Source organism: Desmodus rotundus, chromosome 9 (assembly GCF_022682495.2).
Source record: "Desmodus rotundus isolate HL8 chromosome 9, HLdesRot8A.1, whole genome shotgun sequence".
Classification (NCBI taxonomy): Eukaryota; Metazoa; Chordata; class Mammalia; order Chiroptera; family Phyllostomidae; genus Desmodus; species Desmodus rotundus.
In genome coordinates, this window is record NC_071395.1 from 74,978,361 (window position 1) to 75,002,918 (window position 24,558).

Consider the following 24,558-nt stretch of genomic DNA (forward strand, 5'->3'; position numbering starts at 1 on the left):
CGTATTTTTCAGACTATAAGACTCACTTCCCCTCCAAATTTGGGAGGAGAATCGGGGTGCGTCTTATAGTCTGAATGTAGCTTACCTGGCTTGCTGGGGTGGGGGGGAGCGGTGGAGCAGAGTCACAGGAGGCAGGAGCAGGACCACCTTTTTTGCTTCAAATTTTTTTTCCTATTTTCCTCCTCTAAAACCTAAGTGCGTCTTATAGTCTGAAAAATACGGTACCTTCCATCCTCCCTCACGGCCCCACTGCAGTTTCTTCCTTAGCTCACGTGGGGAATGAATCCTCCCTTCCTACTCAGAGAAGGCCCCCCGGAGAGGACTGGGGAGCTCTGGAGAGGAGGTACAAACCATTAATGCGAGTACCTTCAGTGGTGGTCAGAGTATGAGGTCACTGGGGGAGAGAAAGGCAAAGCTGTGGCCTCAGCTGCTTTTTGGCTTCCTGTGCAAACATGTAGTCCAGAACCCAAAACAGAATTATGGGGGCCTGGGTCCCAGATCTATTTCCATTACTGGCCATGGGCCAATACCGTCTGCATAAGGAAACTTGAATTTAAGTTCTCAGATCCCTTCTGATCTAAAACCGATTAAAAAATCCAAATCTGATCACATAACACCAAACTAAAACTTCCAAAGGCCTCCCCCAGTACTTCGACTTCCCTCAGTCGCTCTTAGAATCAAAGCCACACTCCCCACCGTGGCCCTCCATGTCCCGGTCCAGGTCTCCCTCATGGCTTCTGATGCCTCAGGTACAGGCCGGACTCCTTCCTGCCCAATGGCCCTCACACATGTCTTCTTGCAAGTACCCCCTTCTCCACACTTCACTTGGCTGTTACTTAGCCTTCGCCTCTCTGTTATTTCCTCAAAGAAGCCTTTCTTGACCCCCACCTCCCAACCGGGGTTCAGCTTGGGGTTCCTGTGTATTCTCTTCAAGCATTTACCATCATTAAAATATTTGTGAAATTAGGTGATGCTGTGTTCCCAGTTAGACTATAAATTCTACGAGCAACATGCTCACTCTAGACAAGCCCAAAGTTTAGTTTAAAAATGTCCAGTCTGTTTAATCTTCATAACTTAGAAAAGAGCTTGAACTTATTTTTTTCTTAATGAAAACGACAGCTAACTGTAGTTAGTTGAAGTGGAACTGACAGGACACCATTCATACCTGGAAGCGGGGGTTCTGGGAAGGGACGGCTGGGCTCTGAAGAAGTTCACTCAGCCAATACAGCAAGCCCAATTCAGAGATCTGCATTTGAACCTGGCTCTGCCTTTTCGAAGCTGTGCCTCCTCTGGAGCCTTAGGTTCATCAGCGGGGGACAATAATCACATCTACTCCATGAGGACACTGCTAGAATTAAATGAGATAATGGGTGTAAAGCCCAATGCATGGCGTATGGGGCACAGGATGAATACTGTTACTAGTTTTTAGGATGTTAACAGTAAGTTCTCTCTGTATTTAGGCCCTGGTGTAAATGCAGGGAAATCACAGACGGCTAAGGCTCAGTCCCAGCACCCCAGGAGGCAAAACTTGGCGATTCTGCACCCACGACAGACGGGGGTATACGTTAGGGTAGGAAAAAACTCCGTCAAGTGTCTCACGCTTCATTTAATCTGAAGAATATTACAAGCTCTTCGTCTTCTGATATAAGTTATTTATAACGTTACAGAACAAGCAGCGAATTCAGCAATTTAAAAACTAAGTCTACACGCTGTTAATTTCTGGCAACGGTCTTCCCAATCTGGTTTTTTAAAAAAGTCATCCCTGCCCCCATTTCAGTAGACGTGCACCATGCCATAGAGGAATGTCCAGAACAGGACGTAGGTGAAGAGGCCTCCGATGAGGCCTCCTGTAAAGAGAGGTCTTCGTGACTTAAAGTATTTGTTCCACCTCCTTCCCGCCTTGAGAATTAAGAGCAGGGAGAGCAAGATGGAGGCAAGCAGGTAGAAGATGAAGCCGTAGAGGCCGGTGAGGCCGAGGATGCCGGCCGTGGCCCCCGACAGCGCTGACACTGAGGTCCGGCAGTAATCCAGGACGGCGGCGTTGCCTCGCACAGCTGCCTCACTGATGAACGGCGGCCCTTCCCGCTTGGCCACCACAGCGGCCATCGCACCCGCCGGGGCTCTGCCTCTGCTTTCTCGCGGAGCTGCGGAGAAAAACCAAGTTACAAGTGGCGCCCCGAGCTTAGCGAGTTGGGTTCATGCCGGCCCTGCCCCTGGGACTTTCAAAACCAAGCTCCACTCCTGGGTCTTGAACCTTCAAAAGACGCCGAGAAGGCTGAAACCTCGGGCAAGCTCGGGCCAGCTCGGGGTGGGTGGGGGAGAGAGAGAACGTCTGCATTCCCCGCCCAGGCTCGCCCGGTTACCTGGAACTCGGCAGCAGATAGTCACTTGGCCTTCCCTCAAACAGTCATTAGTACAGATTCCCGCGGCGCCATCTTGCTCTAGAGACGGCTGGGAAGGCCCAGGCGGCGCATGCGCCAAGTCTTCACTCTCGCCCTCTAGCGCTTGCGCCGCGGATCCCCCAAGCACGCTCCGCCTCCACTCTGTTTTACTATGCACACACTGGGACTTCCGAGAGCCGAACACCGATCCGGTGGGTGATTGGCTTGAGATTTGTTAACTATTCATGAGGGGGCGGGCCCAGGCGGACAGCCTTTGTTAACCAGAGGGCGCGGTCCCGTGGCTTTTTGCTGCGGGTTTCGCTGAGCAGTACTTGGTTGCCAGAGTGGGGTCGAGATGTCTTACATCCCGGGCCAACCGGTCACTGCCGTGGTGGTGAGTGCGCTCGCGCGGGTTTCTCCTCATCGTGTCTTGCTCCCACTTTGCAGAGCGGTAAACTGACACCCCAAACAGGTTGACAAAGCTTCGAACCCGTGGCTCCTGCAAACCGCAGCCAGAGCTTCAGTCCCCGTTCCAGCCGCGGTCTCCCCAGTCGTGTAAAGTGAAGGCTGGGATCCAAGAGCCTTCTCAGACCCCGGACCTAGCTAGAACCCGCGCGCTGCCGTTGCCGCATTGGACTCCTTTCAGCCGTCCGGGGCGGGGAGGATTGAGGAGAAAGGCCCAGCTGTGGGAATCTAGGAAAGCGCTCTGGGCCTTCCAGGGCCTGTGATCCCAGCTGGGTAGCCGCAGGGGGCAGGCGCCGGCCCGGACGTCCGTGAGTCGTAGCTTCTGGAATGAGGAAGTGCTTCCTCCACTCCAGTGGGAGCAGCCGCCCAGAGAAGGATCTGAGGGGTGGAGGGGTCCAGGGCCTGCGTAGCAGCCCCTTACCCTCCTTCCTTCTAGCCTTGCTTCCTCAGACTCACCACCGGTCCAGAGTGAAGGCTTCTATAACTGGCTTGGTCTGCTCGGAACTTTTCTTGGATCCCCAGACCGTGGGACTAAGTCCAGGTCCCCTGCCTGGCACTTGGGGCCCGAGGACAGACCTTTTAGGGTCAGCTCAAGCCCCTGTTTCACACCCCCCAACCCACTCCTAGGCTTGTCTTGGGTGTCAGGTGCTATTAGAATAAAGTGAGGAAGGGAGGCTGGGGCCTTAGTCCCAAATGCCAGTGCCACAGCTGGATGGGACCCGGAGGCCAGGATGTGGGGAAAGTGAGTCCCAGAGAGGTGTGGTCATGACCAGCCATATAAAAAAGCCCTTAGGAAGGACCCAGATCTCCGAGAATCTCTGAGAAGAAATGCCTGTTAGGCAGGCATTGGGTCAGGTGGAAGTCCCTGCTCTGGGGCTATGGCTGCATTATCTCAGATGGGTGTGCTGGGAGTCAGCTGGTGTTGTGTGAAGCCACTGATAAAGGTGGCATGTGACGATGAACTGAGAGCAGCCGCTCAGGCCAGGGCTCGGAGAAAACATTGCTGGACTTGCTGAGAACTGTCCTAACTTCACCCTGGCTGTACCCGCCTAACTTCCAGATCCCTAGCTGCCCCAAATAGAAGGGGCCGGGCCTGCACCTTAGCTGGAATAAATATGGGTACAGGTGAAGAGCCAGGGAGGAGTCAGTAACCCATCTGACTTCACCCAACAAGTCAGTGACAGAGCCTTGTCTCCCAGCCCAAGGGCCTGTATTCTTTTTGACCTTGAAGGTGGGTCACAGGTATGTGTTGGAGGAGGTGGAGCAGGCCTGCAGGAGCTCACTTTTGGGCATGAAGGCCTGGGTCCAGTGGGCTGCTGGTGTCATGGCTGGTCCCTGGGCCTGCCTTAGAGCTGTAGGACCATGACCTCCCGATTCTTCTAACACATTTGAACATGGTAGGTGGGGTTTGGTCTCTCTCTCACACATTGGACTGGGGATGGGGTGGGGGAGGCTTCCTCCCTGGCCCCTGCAATCTTCCATGTAGTTAACATCTTGAGAATGTTAAAACCATTTCGCTCTCCTGGATGCCCCGAATGGCCCCTGGCACTCAAACTCAATGTGCTTCTCCCCTAGGATCTCCATCTGAGGGGTTGTGTCCAGCCAGGCCAGGTGACCAGATGTTGACCCCAAGTCTGTTGATCTTGCTTTCCAGATGGTTCATGTCTCCTGGCCTCTACATCCCACTTCTGAGAGACATCCCATTCTTCTACTGAGTGGTCATTCTAGCATCAAACCTGATCACAACCAGCCCTAGTCCCCAACTCCTGAGAGCTCCAGTGGGCTTGGAATGGTCAGGTGGCCGAACTCCTGATAAAGTCCAGATAAAGTCACCTTTCGTTTATTTTTCATGTTAAAACTCTCAACTTTGGGGGTAGGGTGATCTGGTCCGATTCCTAGCATCTGGTGACTGAAGCCTGGCTGCTGAAGGCTTTGAAAGGAGCCTGGCACAGTTGGGGACCACAGCCCACTGGGAGTGAGGTCTCTCCCCCACCTCCTACTCTGCACAAGAGCAGGGCTTTGGGCTTAGAAAGAAACCCCCTTCCTGGGAGCCAGTTTGCTAGACCTGGTTTTCATGGCCTTCCTGTCTGGCTCCTGCCTCATCTCACCTCCCAGTTCCGGTCCTGCACTGTACACCCTGGTCTTATGGACCTGTATCTACAGCACTTTCAAGCCTCTGTTCCTATTCCTTGGCCAGGACAGCCCCTTCTCTCTTTCTGTGTGAGTTTGATCTCCACTTTTCCTGAGCATCTTCAGTCTTGCCCTTGATTGGGCTGGCTCAGCAACCTGAGCTGCCTCAGCAAGTTGCCTGCATTTTTTCCCCAGGGCCTGACCTCTCCTGCCCTGTGTGGTCCCTCCCCTGGCACACAGGCCCCCATCCATAGCAAGCATAGTGTCCTGTGTCTTAGGACATGAGGAACTTAGAGCATGTGTGACTAAGACTGATTGATGCACGAGACAGGATTGTGTGGGTGGGTTGATGTGGCTGAGTTGAGTCTCCACCCTCCAGCTTCCCAGGCTGGTGACCAGCTGGATTTGTTCAGGGGTCCCAGGACCTCCACCCTCCTGGCATGGCCTGAGGCTGCTGCAGGAGATAGACCAGACTTCTCCACACACCCACCAACCCCTACTTCATTTTTGTCTTTGCCAGCAAAGAGTTGAAATTCACAAGCTGCGTCAAGGTGAGAACTTAATCCTGGGCTTCAGCATTGGAGGTGGAATTGACCAGGATCCCTCCCAGAATCCTTTCTCGGAAGATAAGACAGATAAGGTGAGGGGGCGGGTCCTGGGACCTCTCTGCACAGAGAGGCCTGAGGGGGGATGTCTGTGCTTCCCAGGCCTTCATGGAAGGAGCAGACCTCACTCTCTCAAATAGTCCTCTCTAAGAAGGTCTAAAAAATGATCTGGTGGGGATAAGTAGGGGTGAGGAGTGGGCCTCCCAGCCCTGGGAAGGCCTGTTCAGACACAGCCCAGGAGCAGCAGGGGCTGGAGCATTCATGCTTGGGGGTGGGGGGCAGGCTTGGTGCAGGGATGGACAGATAGACAGCTGGGAGTATGCTGGGCTGGGCTTTGCTCCGTGGTAAGGGGCCAGTCCAGGGAACCTAGGGCTTGAACTGGGCTGTCTCTTCCCAGGGTATTTACGTCACACGGGTATCTGAAGGGGGCCCTGCTGAAATTGCTGGGCTGCAGATTGGAGACAAGATCATGCAGGTAATTGAAGTTCCAAAGGAGGAAAACAAGGCTTGGGTCGGAGGGAGTGGGGCTGGGTCTGCGCCTGCTTCCGGGGGCCCTTGGGAGACTCACCAAAATCATCTCGAAGAAGCCTTTTTGCAGCCCATGCTGGCCTTGCCCCCAGAGGAAGCTGGCTCTCTTCTCTGTGTCGGCTGTGGTGCTTGTCATCCCCCACTCTGGGGGCATCGGCTTGGGCCCTGCTTGGGTAACCCAGTCTCCCCAAAGCCCATCCTACTTCCGGATGCCAGAGGGTAGGTGCTGAGGTGGCTGTCTTCTCCCCCTGGGTCAGGTGAACGGCTGGGACATGACCATGGTCACACACGACCAGGCCCGGAAGCGGCTCACCAAGCGCTCGGAGGAGGTGGTGCGCCTGCTGGTGACGCGGCAGTCGCTGCAGAAGGCGGTGCAGCAGTCGATGCTGTCCTAGCGGCCCGCCCAGGTCCTGACGCCTGCCTGCCTCCTCTTGTACAGTGACACTACTTCCGCAGTCTGTTCCTCATCCTGGCTTCTGCTGAGTGCTGGGCCCCAGCTCAGAGGGGAACAGCTGGTCCCAGAGACCTGACCTGGCCTGCCTTCCCCTCCCACCAGTGGCCCAAGGCTCTGCGACCAACTCTCCCTCAGACACCAAGGGCTGGAAACAGTGGCCTGGAGCTGAGTTGTAGTCAGTCTGTAGTGACCACAGGCTCAGCCCCCAGACCCTGCTGCCTGGCCTCACCAATGCCCAGGTGAGCAGGGGATGCCGCCTCTGAGAGCAGCCACAAAGCTGCACAGTGCCAGGTGGGGCCAGCCTCTCCCACACTGCCCTGTCTCAGCTCTGAAGTGCCTGTGTCCTATGCTTCTCCCTGTTGCGCAGGGGTGGGGGCATTTGGCACTGCCAGAGGCACCACGAGGCTGCCCAGGATGGAGCAGGCTCACAGCGCACCTGTCACACCCCCACTCTAAGGGCGCTGGCCTCCCCGGAGCTTGCCTGCTCACAGGATTTATATAGGATTGAGGCTGACATTCTAGGGCGTTCTCAGGACTGCTATTTTCCTTTGTGCCTGTGGGTTTAACTTTTGTATTTTTTTAATCACAACTTTGATACAAAGCATTCTTATCTCACTACTTGGAAATGCCAATTCTGCTTTTGAATGTAGCATACTAATTCAGTCTGGGAATGACTCTTAATCAGTCAGCAAGCCTTCCTTTGGTCACTGTGGAAATGCGGCAGTATGAAGCCACCCCACGCCAAACATCTTGTGCCCAATAAACAGTGCTGGAATTCACAGAGGCTCTTTGCTGAGGCACAGAGGTGGGCTACTTGGGGCTGGATTATGGAGAGCGCTTTGGTTGTAAGGCTGGCTGAGCTGGCCCCAGCTGCTCTGCGATGAAGCCCCACTATTCCTAGGTCCTCCTGACACGGTGCTTGGCCTGGCCACATCTACGGTAAAGTGTGGCGACACTTGCTGTAAGAGGGGCAGGGAGCCCCCAACTTCCCGTGTGAACTTGGTCTCTGTTCCCACCCAGGAAGAGCCTCACAGACACCAACGGGTTCATGGGAAAAGCACCCACCCCCTAAGACTCATAAGAGCGCTTAGTTGAACACAGCCAGGGGTGCAACCCCAAGTGTTCCCAGGGCTCCCACCTGACGGGATATGGGGAGAACTGTAGAGCTCCAGGGTATCTGGCTGGCCCACCACTGGCTGCACTGCCAGCTCTGGGGATTGTTGCCACGCGCGCACCCACCGCCAAGTCAGATTTTTGAAGTCCCCCATTTTTAAAGCGTGGCACCTTGTAACACACTGGGTGGTCCAAATAAAACAGGTGTGCATACTTGGTCAGGCTACCATCTCTGATTTGGGGAAACAAGATCCTAAATTCTTTGATGTTTCTATACCTGGGTAGAGGAAGAATCTGGAAAAAATCAGTCATTCCTCCACTCCCAGGGGTGGCCAACTCTTAAAGCCCTCCTCCATCCCCGGCTCAGAGCCACGCCTTGAGCAGTGTGCCCTTGGTAAGACAGAGATGTGACACCCATGGGACCTACCTGGCCCCAAGCAGGCAGGTGTCTTGCACTACCCAAGAGGGTTCCCTGATGAAGTGCCAGGTCAGCGTGCAGTCACCTCGGGACCAGTGCACTTCACAACCTGTGAATATCCTTACATGTAGTGAGTGGGGCTGTCTCCTTAAGTCCCAAGAACTTGGTGCTGAAGCCAATACACCTGCCTCCTGCATCTGGCAAACGCTCAGCATACGGAAGGAAACAACCAGGTTTTAATTCAGGATATACACTCACATTGAGCTTGTAGTAGAAAGTTGAGAGTGGATTGACAAACTCAAGGCATGTACAAGGCACGTCTGGGCCCCACCCCCTGCCCCCTACCCCTGGCAGGACGACTGGTTGGGCTGAGAGAGAAGGGGACTTAGGACCAGGGTTGGCCTATGAAGATTGTGTGAGGTGATCTTAAGTCCTTAAGGCCTCCTGAACAGCCAAAAATTGGTGAGCCTCAGACAGAGGTCTGGGGAAGTGAAGGAAGGCAGGCCTGCCCTGCCACCAAGGGGAGCTACTCTCACCACCTGACAGGTCCAACAGGCCTCTAAGGCTTGGACAGGGGGAGGGACTCACATGGGGCCCCTGATTCTGGGAGAGTGGAGGTAGGCAGACGGCCGCTCCCAAAACATCCCTCCAAAAATTCCAAAAGGGGTGTCAGTGGGATAAAGATCCAGAGGGTGTTGGACGTGAACCCAGTTCAGAACCAATCTGTTGGGCACCTCCAGACCCAGGAATACTGTATCTTTACTAGGCACTGGCCTGGGCCCCCTGTGACTGCCGTCGTGAAAACTGAGTTATAGATAACGTGGCCTTCAGAGAAGGGACCCCAAGGTCTAACCCCAAAGTCCTAGCCTCTCTGCCACCGCCACCAGCACCTCTCAGTCCATTGGCCACAGCACCTGGCTGCTTAGTCTTTAGGAACACGGCAGGGGCACCAGAATGCCCTTGTCTCTCCCAGCTGCAAGGTCAGTCCTTCGAGCTGCTCCCTGACACACTGGGTGCTTGAGCAAGGTCTTCAGCTCCTAGCTCAATGTCCAATCCTGCTTGGGACGGCTGTCAGAACCTGTGGGTGCTGCCCGAAGCCTTAAAGAGAAGAGAGATGGCAACAGCAAGTCGCAGGAGGGCCAGGTGACTGGCCAAGTAAACCCCGAGAGGGGCCACCAGCAGTCTGGCTGTTAATCTCGGAGCAGAGTCAGGTGTCCATCCCAGAGGGTTTCTCCCCGGCCCTAGAGAGTCGTGGACGAAGGCAGGTGGTTCATGTTTAAGGCACTTGACCCTGAGGAAGAGAGCACTTCTCCACTGTTGGCGTGTGGAGCGAGCCGTGCACTCTAGACCGCTTCTCCAGCCTTCCTCCTGGGCACAGGGCCCGGGCCATTTGTACTGGGGCCCTGCGCGCTAGTTCACCTGCTCATACCCTGGCTTCTTTCTGTACAAGCAGAAGTGCTGGATGAAGAAGACAATATCGAAGAAGATGGAGAAGATGCCGAGTCCAAACTTGGTTGGGTCTCCAAAGATCAGTGTCCACTGGTCTGTGAACAGCCGGAGGGGACAAAATTTGGTTTTAGGTTGGCAGCTTACAGGGCTGTGGAGGATGAGAGTGGGGGTCCTCCCCTCTTCAGGAAACCACAAACCCTCCAGCTGCGAATGCCCCTCGGGGATCTAGGGGCTGGGACTGCTTGAATGGCTAAGCTGCGGGACTGGGGAGAGGGGGCTAGCCCGGCCGCCTGCTGCTTGACTCACCATTGTTGTAGGACTGGAGGAACATCTGGAGGAGGCTGAAGGAGCCCCCAGTGAAGTCCAGAAGCACGTTGCCAATGCTCCAGCCCTCGGTGCTTTTGTAGACAAAGTTCATGTAGGCCTGGGCACACAGACAAAGCAACGGAGGGCGGTGAGGAGGCTGGGTGGCTGCCTCACGCACTTTGTGACTGCCACTCCAAACAAGAGCGGCTCTGATTCATCCCACTCATGTGCTCCGGCCTCTGCTCCAAGGAACACAGTGACCTTACAAGCTTTGACAGAGAAGTTTGGGTGGGTCCTGGGGTCTCAGCGGCATGTACAGCATACAGCCTCCCCTCCTCCCACCCCTGAACCACACAGCTCCAGTGGAGGGAGGCTGGCAGGCTGCTTCTCCACTTTCCTCATCCCTCCCTGTTCTGGGACGCAACCGTATCGTGGTTTTTCGGCCACTCGGATTTTTCTCATCTCCAGTGAAGACTCCCCAAACTCAGCCGGATTTCATGATGTACTTGGGAATGTGGCTGGAAGTCTGTCTGCCTGGTTTGGAACGCCAGCTCCACCACCGGACACACTTGCCCTTGGTTTCCTTGGGAGAACTACTTGAGTTCTCCCTCTAGAGTGTGCACTTATCTCTCACCTCAGCCCTGCCTGGGCTCCTGGGTCTGTGTCTCAGGCTTCCCAGGCCCAGTGGGCGGGCCCACTCTGACCACCCCTCACCCCCGCCCGGCCTGCTGCCAGAGCCCCATTCCTCCCTCCAATGCCAGCACCCCCTGGGTTTCTCTGACTTGGCTTCTTTAGTGGTCTTTTCCCAGTCAGCCATCAGCCATGGCCCCTTTTTTGTCCTTTCCCTCCCTTTCCATACTTGCTGCCACCTCTCCAATCATGGACAGTTTCAAACGTCTCCATGTGGGACTCCTGCTTCCCAGGTTTCCCAGCCCCAAGCTTTCACACATTCAGGGATCGAGGCCCCACTTCCTCTGAAGACCTTCCCTCCCTCTGAAGCCTTCTTCCCAAGTCCCCAGGGCCCAGCTTCCTTCAGCCCAACACTGCTCAGCCAGCCGGGTCTCCCTGCTGCCTCCCATACTTTTCCGTCTGTGCCTTTGTGTAGGCTGCCCCGAGCCTGGAATGCCCCCTTCTCTGGTGTCCACAGAATTATGTCTTATCCTTAGAGGTCTGGCCCTGTTTGCAGGCCCTCTTGGGAAACTGGCCCTGACTTTGGCCAAAATGTTCTTTTTCCTGAGCCCATGGAACACAAGGTTCCTTATGCTGGAGAAGCTGAAAAGGGGGTTTCTCCACTGAGAACGGGGCAAACTGAATGCCTCCACTTGTAAGTGGAGTCTGCAGGTGGTATTCATTTCTGACCCTGTCCCGGACCATCCAACTGTGGGGAAGACATGTTTGACTCTTAGCCCCCAGATCTGAGTAGGACTGATTACTTGAGGGGGGTTGCTGAGGGCCCACAAGGAGACCCTGGATGGGACCTCTGAGAAAAACCTCTATGGACAGGAGTGGAGGTGGTAGTGGTGGGCTCTCTCCTCCCACCTAATCTTTCCCGAGTCTCCTGATGCTGCTGGTCAGGGATGTCAGCTGTGGTAATGGGGTGCAGAACTGACATCATTAGCTGGGATAGATGGAGAGGCGGGAGTGACCTGCATAACCCCGACTCTCCCAGCTGACCGTGAGCTCAGAGGAGTCTCCACTGAATTCTCTGTGTGATTTCCGGCTGCAGGGAAGAGCAGGCAACGGTAATGGCCAGCTTCCACCCCCCGGCCCTGCTCCGGCTGGGCTCATGGCTTCCACTGTAGCTTTCCACCAGTCTCCTCGCCCCAGCCAGGAATAGGACCCAAGGACTGTATTTCACCGACCCCTCCCCCTGATGGCCCACTGAAAAGGTAGACCCTGGAGGTACCTGTGGAAAATACTTGACCAGTGTCACTGCGAGCTTGATGTAGGAGAAGCAGAAGAGAAACTGCAGCCATGAGGTCACCCCGACTGCAGCCAAAATCATGATGATGAGCGCGAAGAGCCACGCGAGCACCAGGAAGCCAATGGCAGGCCAGGACACACGCTGGTCGCCTCGCTGAGGATGAGGCGGGGCGGAAAGAGGGGAGTAGGTGGGGTGTGGGTGACGGCAGAGAGAGCCCAACACCAGCAATGCTCTTGTCATGACAGGGCTCTCTAGTTTGGTCCTTCTGGGCTTCCAGAGTCCATTTCTTCTTGTTCCCACAATGCAGAACTGGGTGCCTCTCAGAGCCCACCAGGAGCAACGGGTGTTGGGGACAGAGTCCAACACCTCATTCCAGCCCCGGCTTGTTCCACAATCCAGAGGGCACCCAATCGTCTCTGGAATCTGTCCCCTTCCCCTATCTGTCCCCAGAGAAGGCCTCCTTCATCCAAGCTTCACAGCAAAGAGTAAGGAAGCCTAGAAGGCTCAGGAAGGTGGTGCCCAAGCAGCCCCTGGCTGGCCCTGCATGTGCGAAGGGAGCTCCCTGAGGGAAGTGGAGCACCCACAGGGAAGTGAAAGAAAATGTGCACGTTAGTGACCCTCTGAGACGCGGCCTGCAACGCCCTTTCCAGCTGAAGCACCAAAAAACCCCTCTGGCAACACAGCTGAGTCCAGGCCCCTCAGCTTGGGTTCCAGAACCCCTAGGACCTCTTGGGACCCTCACAAGCCTACTCCCCACAGTGGCACTCTGAACCCTGGCTACCCCCATCTGTTCACGGTTCCTCATTGCCACCTGGCCTCGACAGTTATGTCTGCCAGCTGGGGGTGCCCTGCCCTGGCCCTCTTCCCCATGGTCAAGGGAACTTGACTCATCCCATGGACCACAACTGAACACCACTCCCTTGATGCCCTCCTTCCCCCTCCTCACTGGTTGGGCCAGGCCTTCCAAGAGCTGCCCCTGCTCTCCCCTCGCCCTCAGCTTGCTGGGTCATCACTGCCTCTCTGTGTCCCTCACTCCAGACCTGTAGGTGGGAGATGAGAGCTTGGGCTCATAGGGTGGCCTCTTGGCCCAATGAGCAGATGCAGAGTGAACAAGCATGTGTCCTTTCGAGGGTCTCTGTGTCTTTTGCAGTAAAGCAGCAGGTAGGGGTGGCAGGGGGTGGTGGTGGGTGCTGGCCTGGCAGCCACAGGAGGAGGTGCCAATTTCATCTCTCACCTCATACAGAAGGCACTGCACCAGGACAACCAGGGTGAGGGCAACAGCGTGAAGGCTGAAGAAGACATCGTTACTCTCCACGGGGTTCACTCCATTTGGGTATTTGAGGAAAAACTGCTCCTGTTAAGGGGGTAGGGAGAAGCTGAGGAGGGCGGGGCAGCCACGACACTGAATGGCGTGGGCCGGGCTGTGGTGGGCGGGCAGAGCCATACCTTGATGTGTGGCACCCAGAAGAGGCCGATGTTGAACACGCTGTAGGCCACGAAGCCCGTCAGGTTCAGGGTAACGAAGTCGAAGCTGAGACCAACCACACTGTGGGGTGGGGAGATGGTAGGCAAGACTTGGCCAGTGAAGGCATGGGAGGGGCAGCGCTCCCAGTACAGGCGAAGGAGGGCTTGGCTTCCCCAAGCAGATCATGTCTTCAGGTGCTCCTTCATAGCCTAATCGATGCCACCCAATCCCCCGCTCAAGGACTAGTTTCCTCCTGTCTCAAGTCCTGGTCCCAGAGGGAAGTCTAGAGGCCTTCTGCAGAAAGGAGGCCTCTTCCCCTCTTTGGGGGCTCCCAGCGAGGCAGCCCCCAAAGAGGGGCCCACGTGGCTAGGGAGACTGCAGGAAAGCTGGTGTCCCTGGTGCATGGAGATGCAACCCGAGGCCCACTTTGTCCTTCCTTCCTTCCACTGACGTATAATTGACATACAACATCCTATCCATTTCAGGAGTACATCAGAGTGCTTTGGTATTGACATACATTACGAAATGGTCCGCACGATAAGTCTAGTTACCATCTGTCACTACACGAAGTTATTACAATGTTATTGACTATACCCCTGTGGTATACGTCGCCTCCTCATGACTTGCTTTACAACTGGAAGTTTACATGTCTTAATCCCCTTCACCTATTTCGCCCATTCCCCAATATCCCCTGCCTAGTAGCCACCAATTTGTTTCCTGTATCTGAGTCCGTTTCTGCTTTGTTTGTAGGTTACACATTGTAAGTAAAATTATCCAGCATTTCTTTTTTATGTCTGACTTACTGCACTTAGCGTACCTTCTAGGCCCATCTATGTTGTTGCAAATGGCAAGATTGCATTCTTCATTATGGCCGAGTAACACCCCTTTGCATATATGTGCATCTTCTTTATCCATTTGTCTGTCAATGGACACTTCGGTTGCTTCCATACTTTGGCTACTGTAAATAATGCTGCGGTGAATCTAGGGCTGCATGTATCTCTTCAAATTAGGGCTCTCGTCATCTCCAGATGGATACCCAGAAGTGGAATTGCTGGATCTTACGGTGGTTCTATTTTTAACTTTTGAGGAACCTCCATACTGTTTTCCACAGTGGCTGCACCACTTTAAGTTGCCACCAGTGTATGAGGGTTCCCTTTCCTCCAAGTGCTTGACAATACTTGTTGCCTCTTCGTTTTGTTGGTTTCTTCGCTGTGCAAAAAGCTTTCTAGTTTGATGTAATTCCATTTGTTTATTTTTGCTTTTGTCGCCCTTGTCTGAGAAGACATATCCAAAAAGAAAACATCGCTAAGACTAACTGACGTTGAAGAGCTTACTGCCCATGTTTTCTTCTAGGAGTCCTATGGTCTTAGGTCTTACATTCAAGTCTAATCCAAATGGTGTAAGATAGTGGTCAGAATTCATTATGTTGCACGTCTCTCCAGTTTCCCCAACACCTTTTATTGAAGACACTGTCTTTACCCCATTGTGCATTCTTGACTCCTTTGTCATAGACTGACCGTGTACGTGTGGGTTCATTTCTGGGCTCTCTATTCTATTCCACTGATCTGTGTGTCTGTTTACGTGGCAGCACCATGCTGCTTTGATTACTATATGCGTCCAGTATAGTTTGGTATCAGGGAATGTGACATGTGATACCTCTTCTTTGTAAAGATTGCTGTGGATATTTGGGGTCTTCGTGTTTCCATACTAATTTTAGGATTCTCTGTTCTAGTCCTGTGAAAAATGCCATTGGTAATTTGATGGGGATTGCAGTGAATCTGCAGACTGCTTTGGTTAAGTACAGACACTTTAATAGTATTAATTCTTCCAGTCCATGAGTATGGTGTATCTTTCCATTATTTGTATCTTCGTCAATTTCTTTCATCAATGTCTTAGTTTTCAGAATACAGGTCTTTCACTTCCTAGGTGTTTCAATTTTTTAATGCAATTGTAAATGGGATTGTCTTAATTTCCTTCTGAAACATTGTTATTAGTGTGCAGAAAGGCAACATAAATGGATTTCCTTCATGTGTAGTCTAGGTGCCTTTTAAACCACTGTTTCTCTTGAAGAGGCCCCTCAGTAACGTCCCTGCCTACCGCAGGTCTCCGTGTCGGGAATGGGATTCCCTTCGTTCTCACGTCTCCATCCCTCCCACCCTTCTCTGGGTGGTCCTTCTACCCTATGTTGTGCAGAAGCTGTTCAATAGGCCCTCAGTTCTTCTTTGGCAGGAACTACTCTATGTGTAGGTGTGTATTTGGTATGTCTGTGGGAGGAGGTGAGTTCAGGGGCTTCCACACCCATATCTCAGCCCTGCCCCCCCCATTTTTTTAGCGTTTGTTACTTAAAAAAAGTTTTTTTTAATCTCACTTTGTTTTTAAAATCAAGGCAGAAGGCTTAATCTCCAAGGCTGAAGGCTCCAACTCCGGCGCTGTAGCATGACTTGACACTAATTCCTCCAGGGTTGGACAGACCAAGACAAAACATGTTCAGGTTTACTTCACCCCCCCCCCCCCCCAGCCCATTCTCCACTTCGCTGAGAAGCCTCATTTTGTTGCTTTCACAGGAAGTGACTGAATTAGGCAAGCGACCAACTGCCTGGTGGTACAAGTGCCACCACAGGCTCTTAGAGCTTTCAGATCGACAACTTTCTAGAAAGGGCAGGAAGAGAGAGGGGTAAAGTCTGAACCCATGCTACCTACAGCCTCGCCAGAATGCCTGTCATACTGGCACCGAATGAACCTGCACGTATAGCTCAGCAGATTACCTTTTCCGCCTCCAGTTCATGATCACCTGAGGGTAGAAGGAAACAGACCAGGCTGCAAAGTAGATCCAGCCAATCACCTGGTTTATGATGTTAATGAGGTTGCTGTGGATCACCAAGAAGCGTATCCTTGGCCTAGAAGGAATTTGGGGACCGGGATGAGCTGAGGACGGGTTCCTGAAGGAAAGCCCCACGGGCCCAGCACCGCCTCCCTTCTCAGTGTTGAAGCCCCAGCTTACCCAGTTTGGTTGGAATGATTTCCATGCAGAAAAACAGTAATTTGTCCTACATTCTGAGATGTCACTTGGAAAGAGGATTCTGTCACTCTGGGAGGCACCACAACCTATGAGGAAAACTGAACTTGATCCAGTGCCATGTATTATCGGAACTTCACTGAGTGTCCAGCTCCAGGCGAAGATCACACAGGTCCCTGTCTTCCAGGCACTTACTAACAACAGGAAGAAACGTTGGACCAGCCAGCCACCTGGAACCCACTACACCTGTGTATTAGGCTCTCTGAGCAGAACTTGGCTCTGCCCTCAGGCCCACCCGTCTGATCTCTGAGGGAAGGTGGGATGGCTCTCTCCCTCTGTGGATCAAGCTAGACCTCAGAGAGCTGAGTGCCAGAACCTGCTGTTAGAACCAATGGCTTTTCTTAGGTGGTAGCAAGCCTTACACCCTGGGGCAGGAGAAGTTGTATCTGATTATGTGTGACGTTCACCATGGGATGAATGAGACTCCCTTCTCCCACAAGGTCCTTTTAGGTGAACACCCTTCATTTGACATGCTTCAATAAGGGGCTCAGAGCCAATCTGCAGCTCATTTCTACAACCACACAGGGCCTCATGACGTGCCTCATGGTTATCAACTTCATCCCTGCATTCATCTTGTCTGTTTTAAAAAAAAAACTACCCTCATTCACTCTACTGCCTCCCCTATTGATGTTTTAAAAAAAAATCTAATTTATCAGTAAGTGGCTCACATCCTTGGTGAGGCAGAAACAGGGTATATATTAACAGACAGATGCGTAAGGGCTATGAATAGTTAGTGCTGTGATATCAGACAGTCTCTGGCACTGGTTTTTGGAAGTAACACTCGACTAATAGAATCTCAGAACCGTGCTTTGCAAACTTTAATGTGGACCCAAATCCTCCAGGGATCCCCTTGTTCATATGCAGATTCTGAATAAGTACACCTGGAATGGGCCCGAGATTCTGCATTTCTAAGAGGTTTTCAAGCAGGGACAATGCTCCTGGTCCACGCACAGCCTCTAAACAGCCAGGTCTTAGAAAACTATCTTGAGAATTTCTTCTACATTCTCAGAACCACTTTTTGCCTCCGAGCGCTTGCGCCATCACCTTCCTAATTCCATCTACATGGCATAGAACACCCATCCTCAAAGAGACCAACCAAGCCCAAACCAGAGATTTCTAGAGTGATGGGACAGGGGCAGCCCATGGTATAAAAACAAGGTGGATTATTTCCAGAAGCACTCCATTAAAATGTTCCCTACCCACCAGTTACAGTTCATTACTTACTTCATCAGGGAGCTCAAGGATAGTAATATTCTTTGAACGAAATGTGATTTCAAAAGTGATCACCACGGTTGCATTTAACGGAGGCCTGTGAGGACAAAAGTCTGATTACTACTGAGAAGTTGGACACGGTGAGATCTCAACCAGCCTTCTGGATTCCACACGGGGCCTGTTATTCCTCACGCAGTCAGGGTGAGGAAGTACCATGTGCTCGCCCCGAGGGGTGGAGAGGTGGGCTCCCTGCTCCGCAGGAGTTTTCTATCTTTATCGGGAGACAAGACATCACTTTGGGGCTGGGTGAGACCATGAGAAGGTGTGAAAGTGGCTGTGAATGCCAAACAGGGTGTCCAGAGGCCGACAGGACCCTGCCATTTGCTCTGGGGGGAAAGGCTTCTGAGAGGACTCGGGTCTGAGCAGGGAGCAGCATGTCCCCAGAAAGCCATGAGCTACGTCTGACTGGGAGCAGCCCGTGGGGGCCTCCAGACGGCACTCAGAGGCCTGGAGTTACTTTGGAAGGTGGGGGAAGCTGCTGAAAGATTCTGGGGAGGGGGAGGGGAGTTGTGGTGAGGGGAAGACTGTCAGATTTAGGAGGGGGCAGTGTGCGGAGGTGGCAGGGGCTGGAAATGGAAGGCAGGTCTGTTGAGGAGCGGTGGTACCAAAGCTTTGGTTTGAGAGCAGACCTCCCTGGAGAGGTGAGGAAAAGGGAGAAGGGGAGAGAAAGAGAAGGACAGGGCTCCTGACCTTCATGTCAGGAATCCTTGTGACTGGGAAGCAAGAGCAGGGCAAAGCGGAGGACACAGGAGGAGAGGGAGGCTCTCTGGCACAGCTGGACTAGGCCGGTACCCTCACGCCTGAACCAACGAAGGTCAGCAAGAAAGACTCTCAGGCGAGGCGAGGCGTGAGAGTCGCACAAAGGGGATCCACCAGATGGAGTCACTTCTGCTTTTGGAAGTGACCCAAGAAGTGCTTGGCTCCTTACCTACTGACCTTCAGGGCCCTCCTCAAATATTTAGCGTCTTGGAAAGGACCACTTTGAAGTCTGGCATCACCTGCTGGTTACTCAAGGACTCTTCTCAGCTGGGGAAAAGGCTTGTGACTGGGGAGAAGCCGCCTTCTGGCTCCTTCCATGGGAATCGGCTTCAGCAGATGGGGAGAGAGAGACTTTGGGACCTTGGTCTGAAGCCCAGGGCTAGCACTTCTCTTTCTCTGGCTTCTCGTAAAGTGAAGAGGCAAGAGCAACACACTTGAAATATGAACAAACTGAGCTAGCCGGGGGGTCAGTGAGCTGGGCTGAGGACAGCACTGGGCCTGGGAACTTACTGAAGGGTGATGCTGACATTGGCCGAGCTCCCATTTTCCAGCTTCACAGTGGGTGGTACAGCAAGGTTGACCGATGACTCTGGAAGGACCCAAATTGATGGCATTAGTTAGTAGGTCAGAGCACTTATGCCCAAAAGGAGAGATTGGGACAAGGGCCCCTGACACCTGAACTCATAAACTGACTTATGATGAGCCCAATCTTCTAGGTGAGGGCAGGCAGGTTCTGAGAGGCTAAGTGATGGGACTGGTATCTGAAGCTCTCCTTAAGCTCTTTCATCTCCTGCCACCAGACAAAGGGAGACACAGGCCTGAGCAGGAGACGCTGTAGCTTCCTCCTCCCCAACGTGACAGGCTCTGAGGCTATGTGGCTGAGTAATCCAGAGACAGTGTTAAGAGTCACAGAGCCCAAAAACTGTCACAAAGGAATCCAAACCATGCTCTGGGGTTAGAAAATGCGGACTTGAATCACCTCTCCAGATGGAAGTCAGAGGAGTCTCGTCTTCATGGAGCTTCAGTGGCTCTGGAAAACTGGTCCAGCCCTTCCTATACTCAGACCCATGGGGCTCAGCTAACCTGTTTCTGAAGAAACCCTTTCCGTCTCCTGTACGAACCTGAGCCCCTCATTCACTGACCCCCTTCCTGAGGCTGCCTCTGGTGGGGACCGGGGGAAGACTGATGAACAAGACACACTGTTTCAGGTACCTCTTCTTGGCATTAACTTAGAAGGTAGACGAACAGGCCTCCGGGTTAAGGGAAGAAGCAGGTTTGGGAGGCCAAATACCCTAGAGCAACTTGGCCACAGAACATGAGTGAGTCAGCCTCTCTCTAACCTCTTCCTGCGTTCTTAGGGGCAGCCCACACCCGACCCCACCCCTGCTCCCACGTATGCTCCGCACCTGTCCTCAAGGCCTTCAGGATTATGCATATAATGTGTGGTTATGAGTCTAGACTGGAACTGGAAGGGGCCCCACAAGGAGAAAGCAAACGCTCAGCTTGATGAAGATGGTCTTTGCTGGGTTTGTAGTGAGAAACAGGGCCCAGGGCTCCCTCTCCCCAGACCAACGAAAGGCAGAAGGTGAACAAATTTTTAGGTCTCAGGTCGGATGGGCACTTAGAAGTTCTCCCCAGTCTGATCCTCTCTTTCCATACTCCTCCCTGGCAGTTTCTCTTCCCCTGCCTGGGCACCCAGAGGGACAGTGACTCCACCTCCTCCAAGGGAAAGGCCCAGTCTGGAACTTGTACTCCTGGGCCTGGCTCTGCTACCTGGGACCTCTCAGACCTACCTGACCCACCTTCTCCATGCTAACCGTGCATGCCTGAATGCAGGCCTGCAAGTCTCCAGGCAGGCTCCACCAGGGGTCCTGAGTGGCATGCTCCCTTGCTGACCCTTGCAGAGGCCAAGCTGTTCAGAGCAGAGTACAATGGTTCCTCCCTTATGTGTAGCCTCAGGGCTTGGAGGCAGCTTTGAGAACTCTGCCTCTTCTTTTGCAACTCTGCTCTCATAACAACCTGTGCCTTTGTTGTGGGCTTGCACAGCTGGGGTAGGCCCCTGCTGTTACTCTCTACCTAGCGCTGAGGACACCAGATAAGCAATACTGTGACAAGACGGTACCCAGGACAGAGTTGCTGAAAGTGATGCCAGGCAGCCGCCAACACCTCTGGGTCCCCAGGGCTCTGCTGGGACTGTGGTCAGGGTGAGTGGGAGAGCCCCATGGCCTTTGCTCTTCTATTGTCTTTACATTGTAAAAGAGGAGGCTGTGAAGTCCCCCAAAAAGTGGATGAAGGAATGTTTCCTTCCTTCTTACTGCCACTGAAGACAGTGGAGCTCAGCAGCTGAGAGACTGGGCTCTGAAGTCAAGCAGATCCACCCTGGCCCTGTCGCTTCTGGCTGTGTGACTATGGGCAAGGTACTTAACCTCTCTGAGCCTATTTCTTCACCTGTAAAATGGGGAGAATAGTACCTATCTCACAGGGCGTCCTAAAGACAAAGTGATGATGTTTGTGACTTTCCACATGGCCTGAGTGCAAAACAACTGCTGTTGGCTATTCTTCACATCGTGGAAACGAGGCAGGGCAGTTTTTTAAACTTGAGATGGGAGGCAGTTAGAGAGCTGGCATCGTACCCTGGGAAAGCGCATTTTAAAGTTTGCCCTGGGGCAGGAGTCTCTGGACACAACACTGGAATTACCAAATGAGTCTTAATGAGACCATCCCAAGTTTCCTCTAAGGAGTCTGTTTTACTTGTTTTTATTTCTTGAACGAATGCTTACTGGCACTTCCTATGGTGCTCCTGACCCCACACCAGCCTCTCTGCTACACTGTTAACTCCCAACCTCTTATTATTACAACGGGGAGAGGTGGGCACTTCAGATGTAAGAAACTGAGGATTCCAAGAGGGAAAGTGTCTTGCCCACACAGCTCAGAAATGGTGGTGGCAGGATGCAAACCCGGGCCGGTCTGGTCTACAGCCCAGGTGTTTGCCACTAAATTGCAGTGCCTCTCAAGATTCCACCCAACAAGTCAGAGACAAAAGACTCTGAAGGCCAGTCATCTCACTTAAGGCCCCTGATGATCACTCCCCAAAGCAGGGACGACACACCTGGCAGAATAAGGTCAGGAAGCCAATTCCAGTTAACCTGATGTTATGGTGGCTTCCACTGTTCTTTAAAATGACATACAGGAAAGGAGGCAAAGTGATAAAATGGAGTAAGGACCCTGCGCAGTAGGGACCCTATGTCACTTTCTAGCTCTGTGATTTTGGGGAAGACTTCTATCCTCTCCATATAATTGACGTGGATTGCTCTTCTTCTCTAGAGCAATGCATTAACATTACTAATGGAGCTTTGAAAAAATATTTTATTTATTTAATCTTAGAGAGAGTGGAAGGGAGGGAGAAGGCGATAGACAGAAACATCAATGTGTGGTTGTCTCTCACGAGCCCCGTCCTGGGGACCTGGCTCACCACCCAAGTGTGTGCCCTGACTGGGAATTGAACTGGCGACCCTTTAGTTCGCAGGCCCATGCTCAACCCAGAGCCACATCAGCCAGGTCCAAAGGAGCTTTATTTAAAGCCTACCAATGCACATGGACATATGCATACTGGAGCCCTAGTGCCAGAGGATATGACCCAGCAGGTCTGGAGTAGGGCTCTGGCATCTGTACCAAGAAACACCAGACTTCCTAGTCTGACATTTCCTTTCTTGGAAACTGCTTATCCATGAAGCATGACTGTATAGTGACATGACTGATTTTTTAATGAGCCCGGAAGAGCTGGTCAGATGCTTGTGTTCTCAGCCACTTAAGAGGCCAGATAACTGTGAGAGCCACTGTGCCTGGATCTTAGGAAGCTTCCATAGGATTTGTACCATTTGTACAAGATTAATTTGAAATCTTCAGTCAGGGTTTTTAAGATCTGATTTTTGACAATGGCCTGGAGTCCTAAAAGTGCTCAACACAAATTCCTCTTGTGGAAGGAATTTCAGCAATGTTTTGGGCAGTGGGAGAATTAATAGAATGTCACAGGCCTCTAACAACTCTACTCTACAAGGATGTACAAACCCTGCTGTTTTTTGTTTTTGTTTTGTTTTGTTTTTGACAACCGGCTAGTGTTCTGTGAAGCCCCAGCCCTACTCCTCAGTCCCTCCTTAAGGGAAAGGTTTTCTCATCTTACAAGAGGATGCTGGGCAGACTTGTTAGGTGTTTGTGGCCTGGCAGAACCAGGTGCAACAAGGTGGCTATATCACTTGCTTCTGTAGCATCTCCCAGAACCCGTAACTCCCTCTGTGGGGTCCACGGGGCAGGAACACAAGTCGTTCCTTATAGATATTATCCCAGATTGTTGGAGCTCCACAGTTTGATTTTGGTGACACAGACCAGGTAATAGAGACATGGGGGTTGAAGACCAATTATTTATGGAATCATCTGGCTCCTTGTAAAACTCCTGGACCCCAGACTTGGATCTGCTCCACCACCCAGGGGCTGATTGAGCAAGAGCCAGGCAGGCGCATGCACTCTGGACAGTCCTAAATCCTTGGCTAGAAACAGATGAGGCTACTCACAGTACAGCATCATGTCCCTCTTTACAAAGCTGATGACCTATTTCTAAACTTACCACACTTCTCTATCAGCTTCAGGGGGAAAAGGATAAAAATAATCAGCCAACTCCTTATCATGTTCCTTGATTTCAAAGAGCTAGGAAGAGAAACAAATAGCAAGAGAAGTTCAGGTTAAAATTGGATCAGCTCAGCAACAAGTGGACAATATAACCCCTGGAACCCTGGCCTGAACAGTTCATAAAGGACTTTCACTTTGCACCTGTGTCTGCATGGGCTCTGCATCAGCAGCCTGAAGAACAGGACTCCAGGGAGGACTTAATCTTTCTTTGATATGTGGGGAAATGGGCTCAGAAAAACTAAGTGGGTTGTGTAAGGTCTCATTCTGAGACCTTCTGAGGAAGTGGGCAAATACTGAATTCTTCTCAACTGCTTCTTGCAACCTAGCTAACAGAAAGAATGCAGTTTTATTGGCTGAGGGTTCTCCCCCCGTCCCAAAGTTATTAAAACCGTGGTCAGATATTTGACTGTGTGAATCTATAAACCTTAAGGAAATTAATTTTATTCTCTACCTTGGGATAAGAGTTTAAGGGTTATTTTCCTTAACACTGTTGAAAACGACAACGCGCAGCTGTCCATCCTTTCTTCAGCCAGAAAGCCCCGGTGGACGGGGTAGGGTCTCGTCCTGCCCACTTTCCCGGAGCCCAGTTCAGAGCTCAGCACTGATTCGGAATGGTCCCCCCAAAGTCTCCCACCGCCAAAGCAATCTGCAAACTCCGCGACTCAGATTCAGGCGGCATCCGAACAGAAGGAGAGGAAGGGGCTTGGACATGCTCTGGGGTAGTCACCCACACCACCTCGGCAATCCGGTGAACCCGACCTCCGCTTACCACCACCCAGCCCCTCGAACCTGAGGACTGTCCGGTGTCGCAAGGCTGGGGCAGGTGGCAGGGGATGGAACCCTGGAGCGGCTGAGGGCTGGATTTGAGGCAGGTTGCCCAACCAGCTTGTTGCTCCAGTCTCTGGGCTTCATAGAGTCAACCTAGGAAATGGGTGGGAGGCTGCTGGGTCCGCACGGGTTCTCACCTGGGATCCTCTGAAGCTCCTCTGGCCGACCACACGGGACGTAGGAGCTGTCCCACTACCCCAGCCCGCTGGATCTTGTGTGAGGATGGTCCTGAAATCATGTGAACCAAGTCACCTGATTTACGGAGTTTATACATCCGCGCGAAGCACTCTGGGAGCTGTAGTTTTAACGAGTCTTAGCGGGACAATTGGGCGGGGTTGGGGGGAGAGGAGGGGCGCAGGCACCCGGGCGAGGATGGCGGCTCGTTGTGAGGCAGTAGGCTCACGCCGCAGGGACGCACCCCAAGGGCCTGTCAGCGAACCCTGCACTACTTGTGAGAGCGAGGCAGGGGCTGTCCTGGTGAGGGACTCGTTACCACTGTCCCGGAACTCCAGCCGGATGGGGCGGTGCCCTTTAGGTCCCGCCTTCTGTTGCCTCTCCGCCTATAGCTGGGCCCACTGCGAGGGTGAGCGGGGCTCCGCCTTCCTCGACCAATGGGAAGACGATAAGCCTTCACGTTCAGTGTGGCAGAAGGCTTGGCAAGCGAGGCTCCGCCTCTGTACGACGGCCTTTGAACCTTGATCG

General features: G+C 52.9%; 3 protein-coding genes across 5 annotated transcripts; 1 reads left to right on the forward strand and 2 right to left on the reverse strand.

Moving 5' to 3' along the window:
- Positions 1-1,586: 1,586 nt before the first annotated feature.
- On the reverse strand, positions 1,587-2,487 carry EMC6 (ER membrane protein complex subunit 6). The gene is made up of 2 exons (XM_024564803.3): positions 2,364-2,487; positions 1,587-2,144 (listed from the first exon to the last, which is right to left on the reverse strand). Exon 2 carries the CDS (start codon positions 2,104-2,106, stop codon positions 1,774-1,776), a length of 333 nt encoding a protein of 110 aa, XP_024420571.1. The 5' UTR covers positions 2,107-2,144; positions 2,364-2,487; the 3' UTR covers positions 1,587-1,773.
- A 137-nt stretch (positions 2,488-2,624) lies between these two features.
- TAX1BP3 (Tax1 binding protein 3) lies at positions 2,625-7,897 on the forward strand. The gene is made up of 4 exons (XM_024565159.4): positions 2,625-2,775; positions 5,497-5,616; positions 5,979-6,056; positions 6,367-7,897. The coding sequence occupies exons 1-4, from the start codon at positions 2,737-2,739 to the stop codon at positions 6,502-6,504; spliced, it is 375 nt and encodes a 124-aa protein (XP_024420927.1). The 5' UTR covers positions 2,625-2,736; the 3' UTR covers positions 6,505-7,897.
- A 1,239-nt stretch (positions 7,898-9,136) lies between these two features.
- On the reverse strand, positions 9,137-24,268 carry CTNS (cystinosin, lysosomal cystine transporter). 3 transcript variants are annotated; one of them, XM_045198962.3, is made up of 11 exons: positions 23,994-24,268; positions 22,967-23,046; positions 18,856-18,934; positions 17,539-17,623; positions 16,240-16,343; positions 16,004-16,135; positions 13,220-13,319; positions 13,008-13,127; positions 11,756-11,926; positions 9,850-9,967; positions 9,137-9,638 (listed from the first exon to the last, which is right to left on the reverse strand). In XM_045198962.3, the coding sequence occupies exons 1-11, from the start codon at positions 24,128-24,130 to the stop codon at positions 9,505-9,507; spliced, it is 1,260 nt and encodes a 419-aa protein (XP_045054897.2). In that variant the 5' UTR covers positions 24,131-24,268; the 3' UTR covers positions 9,137-9,504. The 3 variants fall into 3 exon arrangements, with proteins under 3 accessions (XP_045054897.2, XP_053766718.1, XP_045054898.2); XM_053910743.2 differs by lacking the exon at positions 23,994-24,268 and adding an exon at positions 23,818-23,955; XM_045198963.3 differs by lacking the exons at positions 22,967-23,046; positions 23,994-24,268 and adding an exon at positions 18,515-18,672 and having other exon boundaries at positions 16,240-16,448.
- Positions 24,269-24,558: the final 290 nt, after the last annotated feature.

Excerpts from the sequence above, each read along its gene's own strand:
- EMC6 (XM_024564803.3), bottom strand. The coding sequence starts at position 2,106 with ATGGCCGCTGTGGTGGCCAAGCGGGAAGGGCCGCCGTTCATCAGTGAG.
- TAX1BP3 (XM_024565159.4), top strand. The coding sequence starts at position 2,737 with ATGTCTTACATCCCGGGCCAACCGGTCACTGCCGTGGTG. Across the intron at positions 2,776-5,496 it reads AACCGGTCACTGCCGTGGTG|CAAAGAGTTGAAATTCACAA; the intron begins GTGAGTGCGCTC and ends TGTCTTTGCCAG. Across the intron at positions 5,617-5,978 it reads CGGAAGATAAGACAGATAAG|GGTATTTACGTCACACGGGT; the intron begins GTGAGGGGGCGG and ends GTCTCTTCCCAG.
- CTNS (XM_045198962.3), bottom strand. The coding sequence starts at position 24,130 with ATGTATAAACTCCGTAAATCAGGTGACTTGGTTCACATGATTTCAGGA. Across the intron at positions 16,344-17,538 it reads TCCTTGAGCTCCCTGATGAA|GTTGTGGTGCCTCCCAGAGT; the intron begins GTAAGTAATGAA and ends TTTTCCTCATAG. Across the intron at positions 11,927-13,007 it reads TGCAGTGCCTTCTGTATGAG|CGAGGCGACCAGCGTGTGTC; the intron begins GTGAGAGATGAA and ends CCTCATCCTCAG.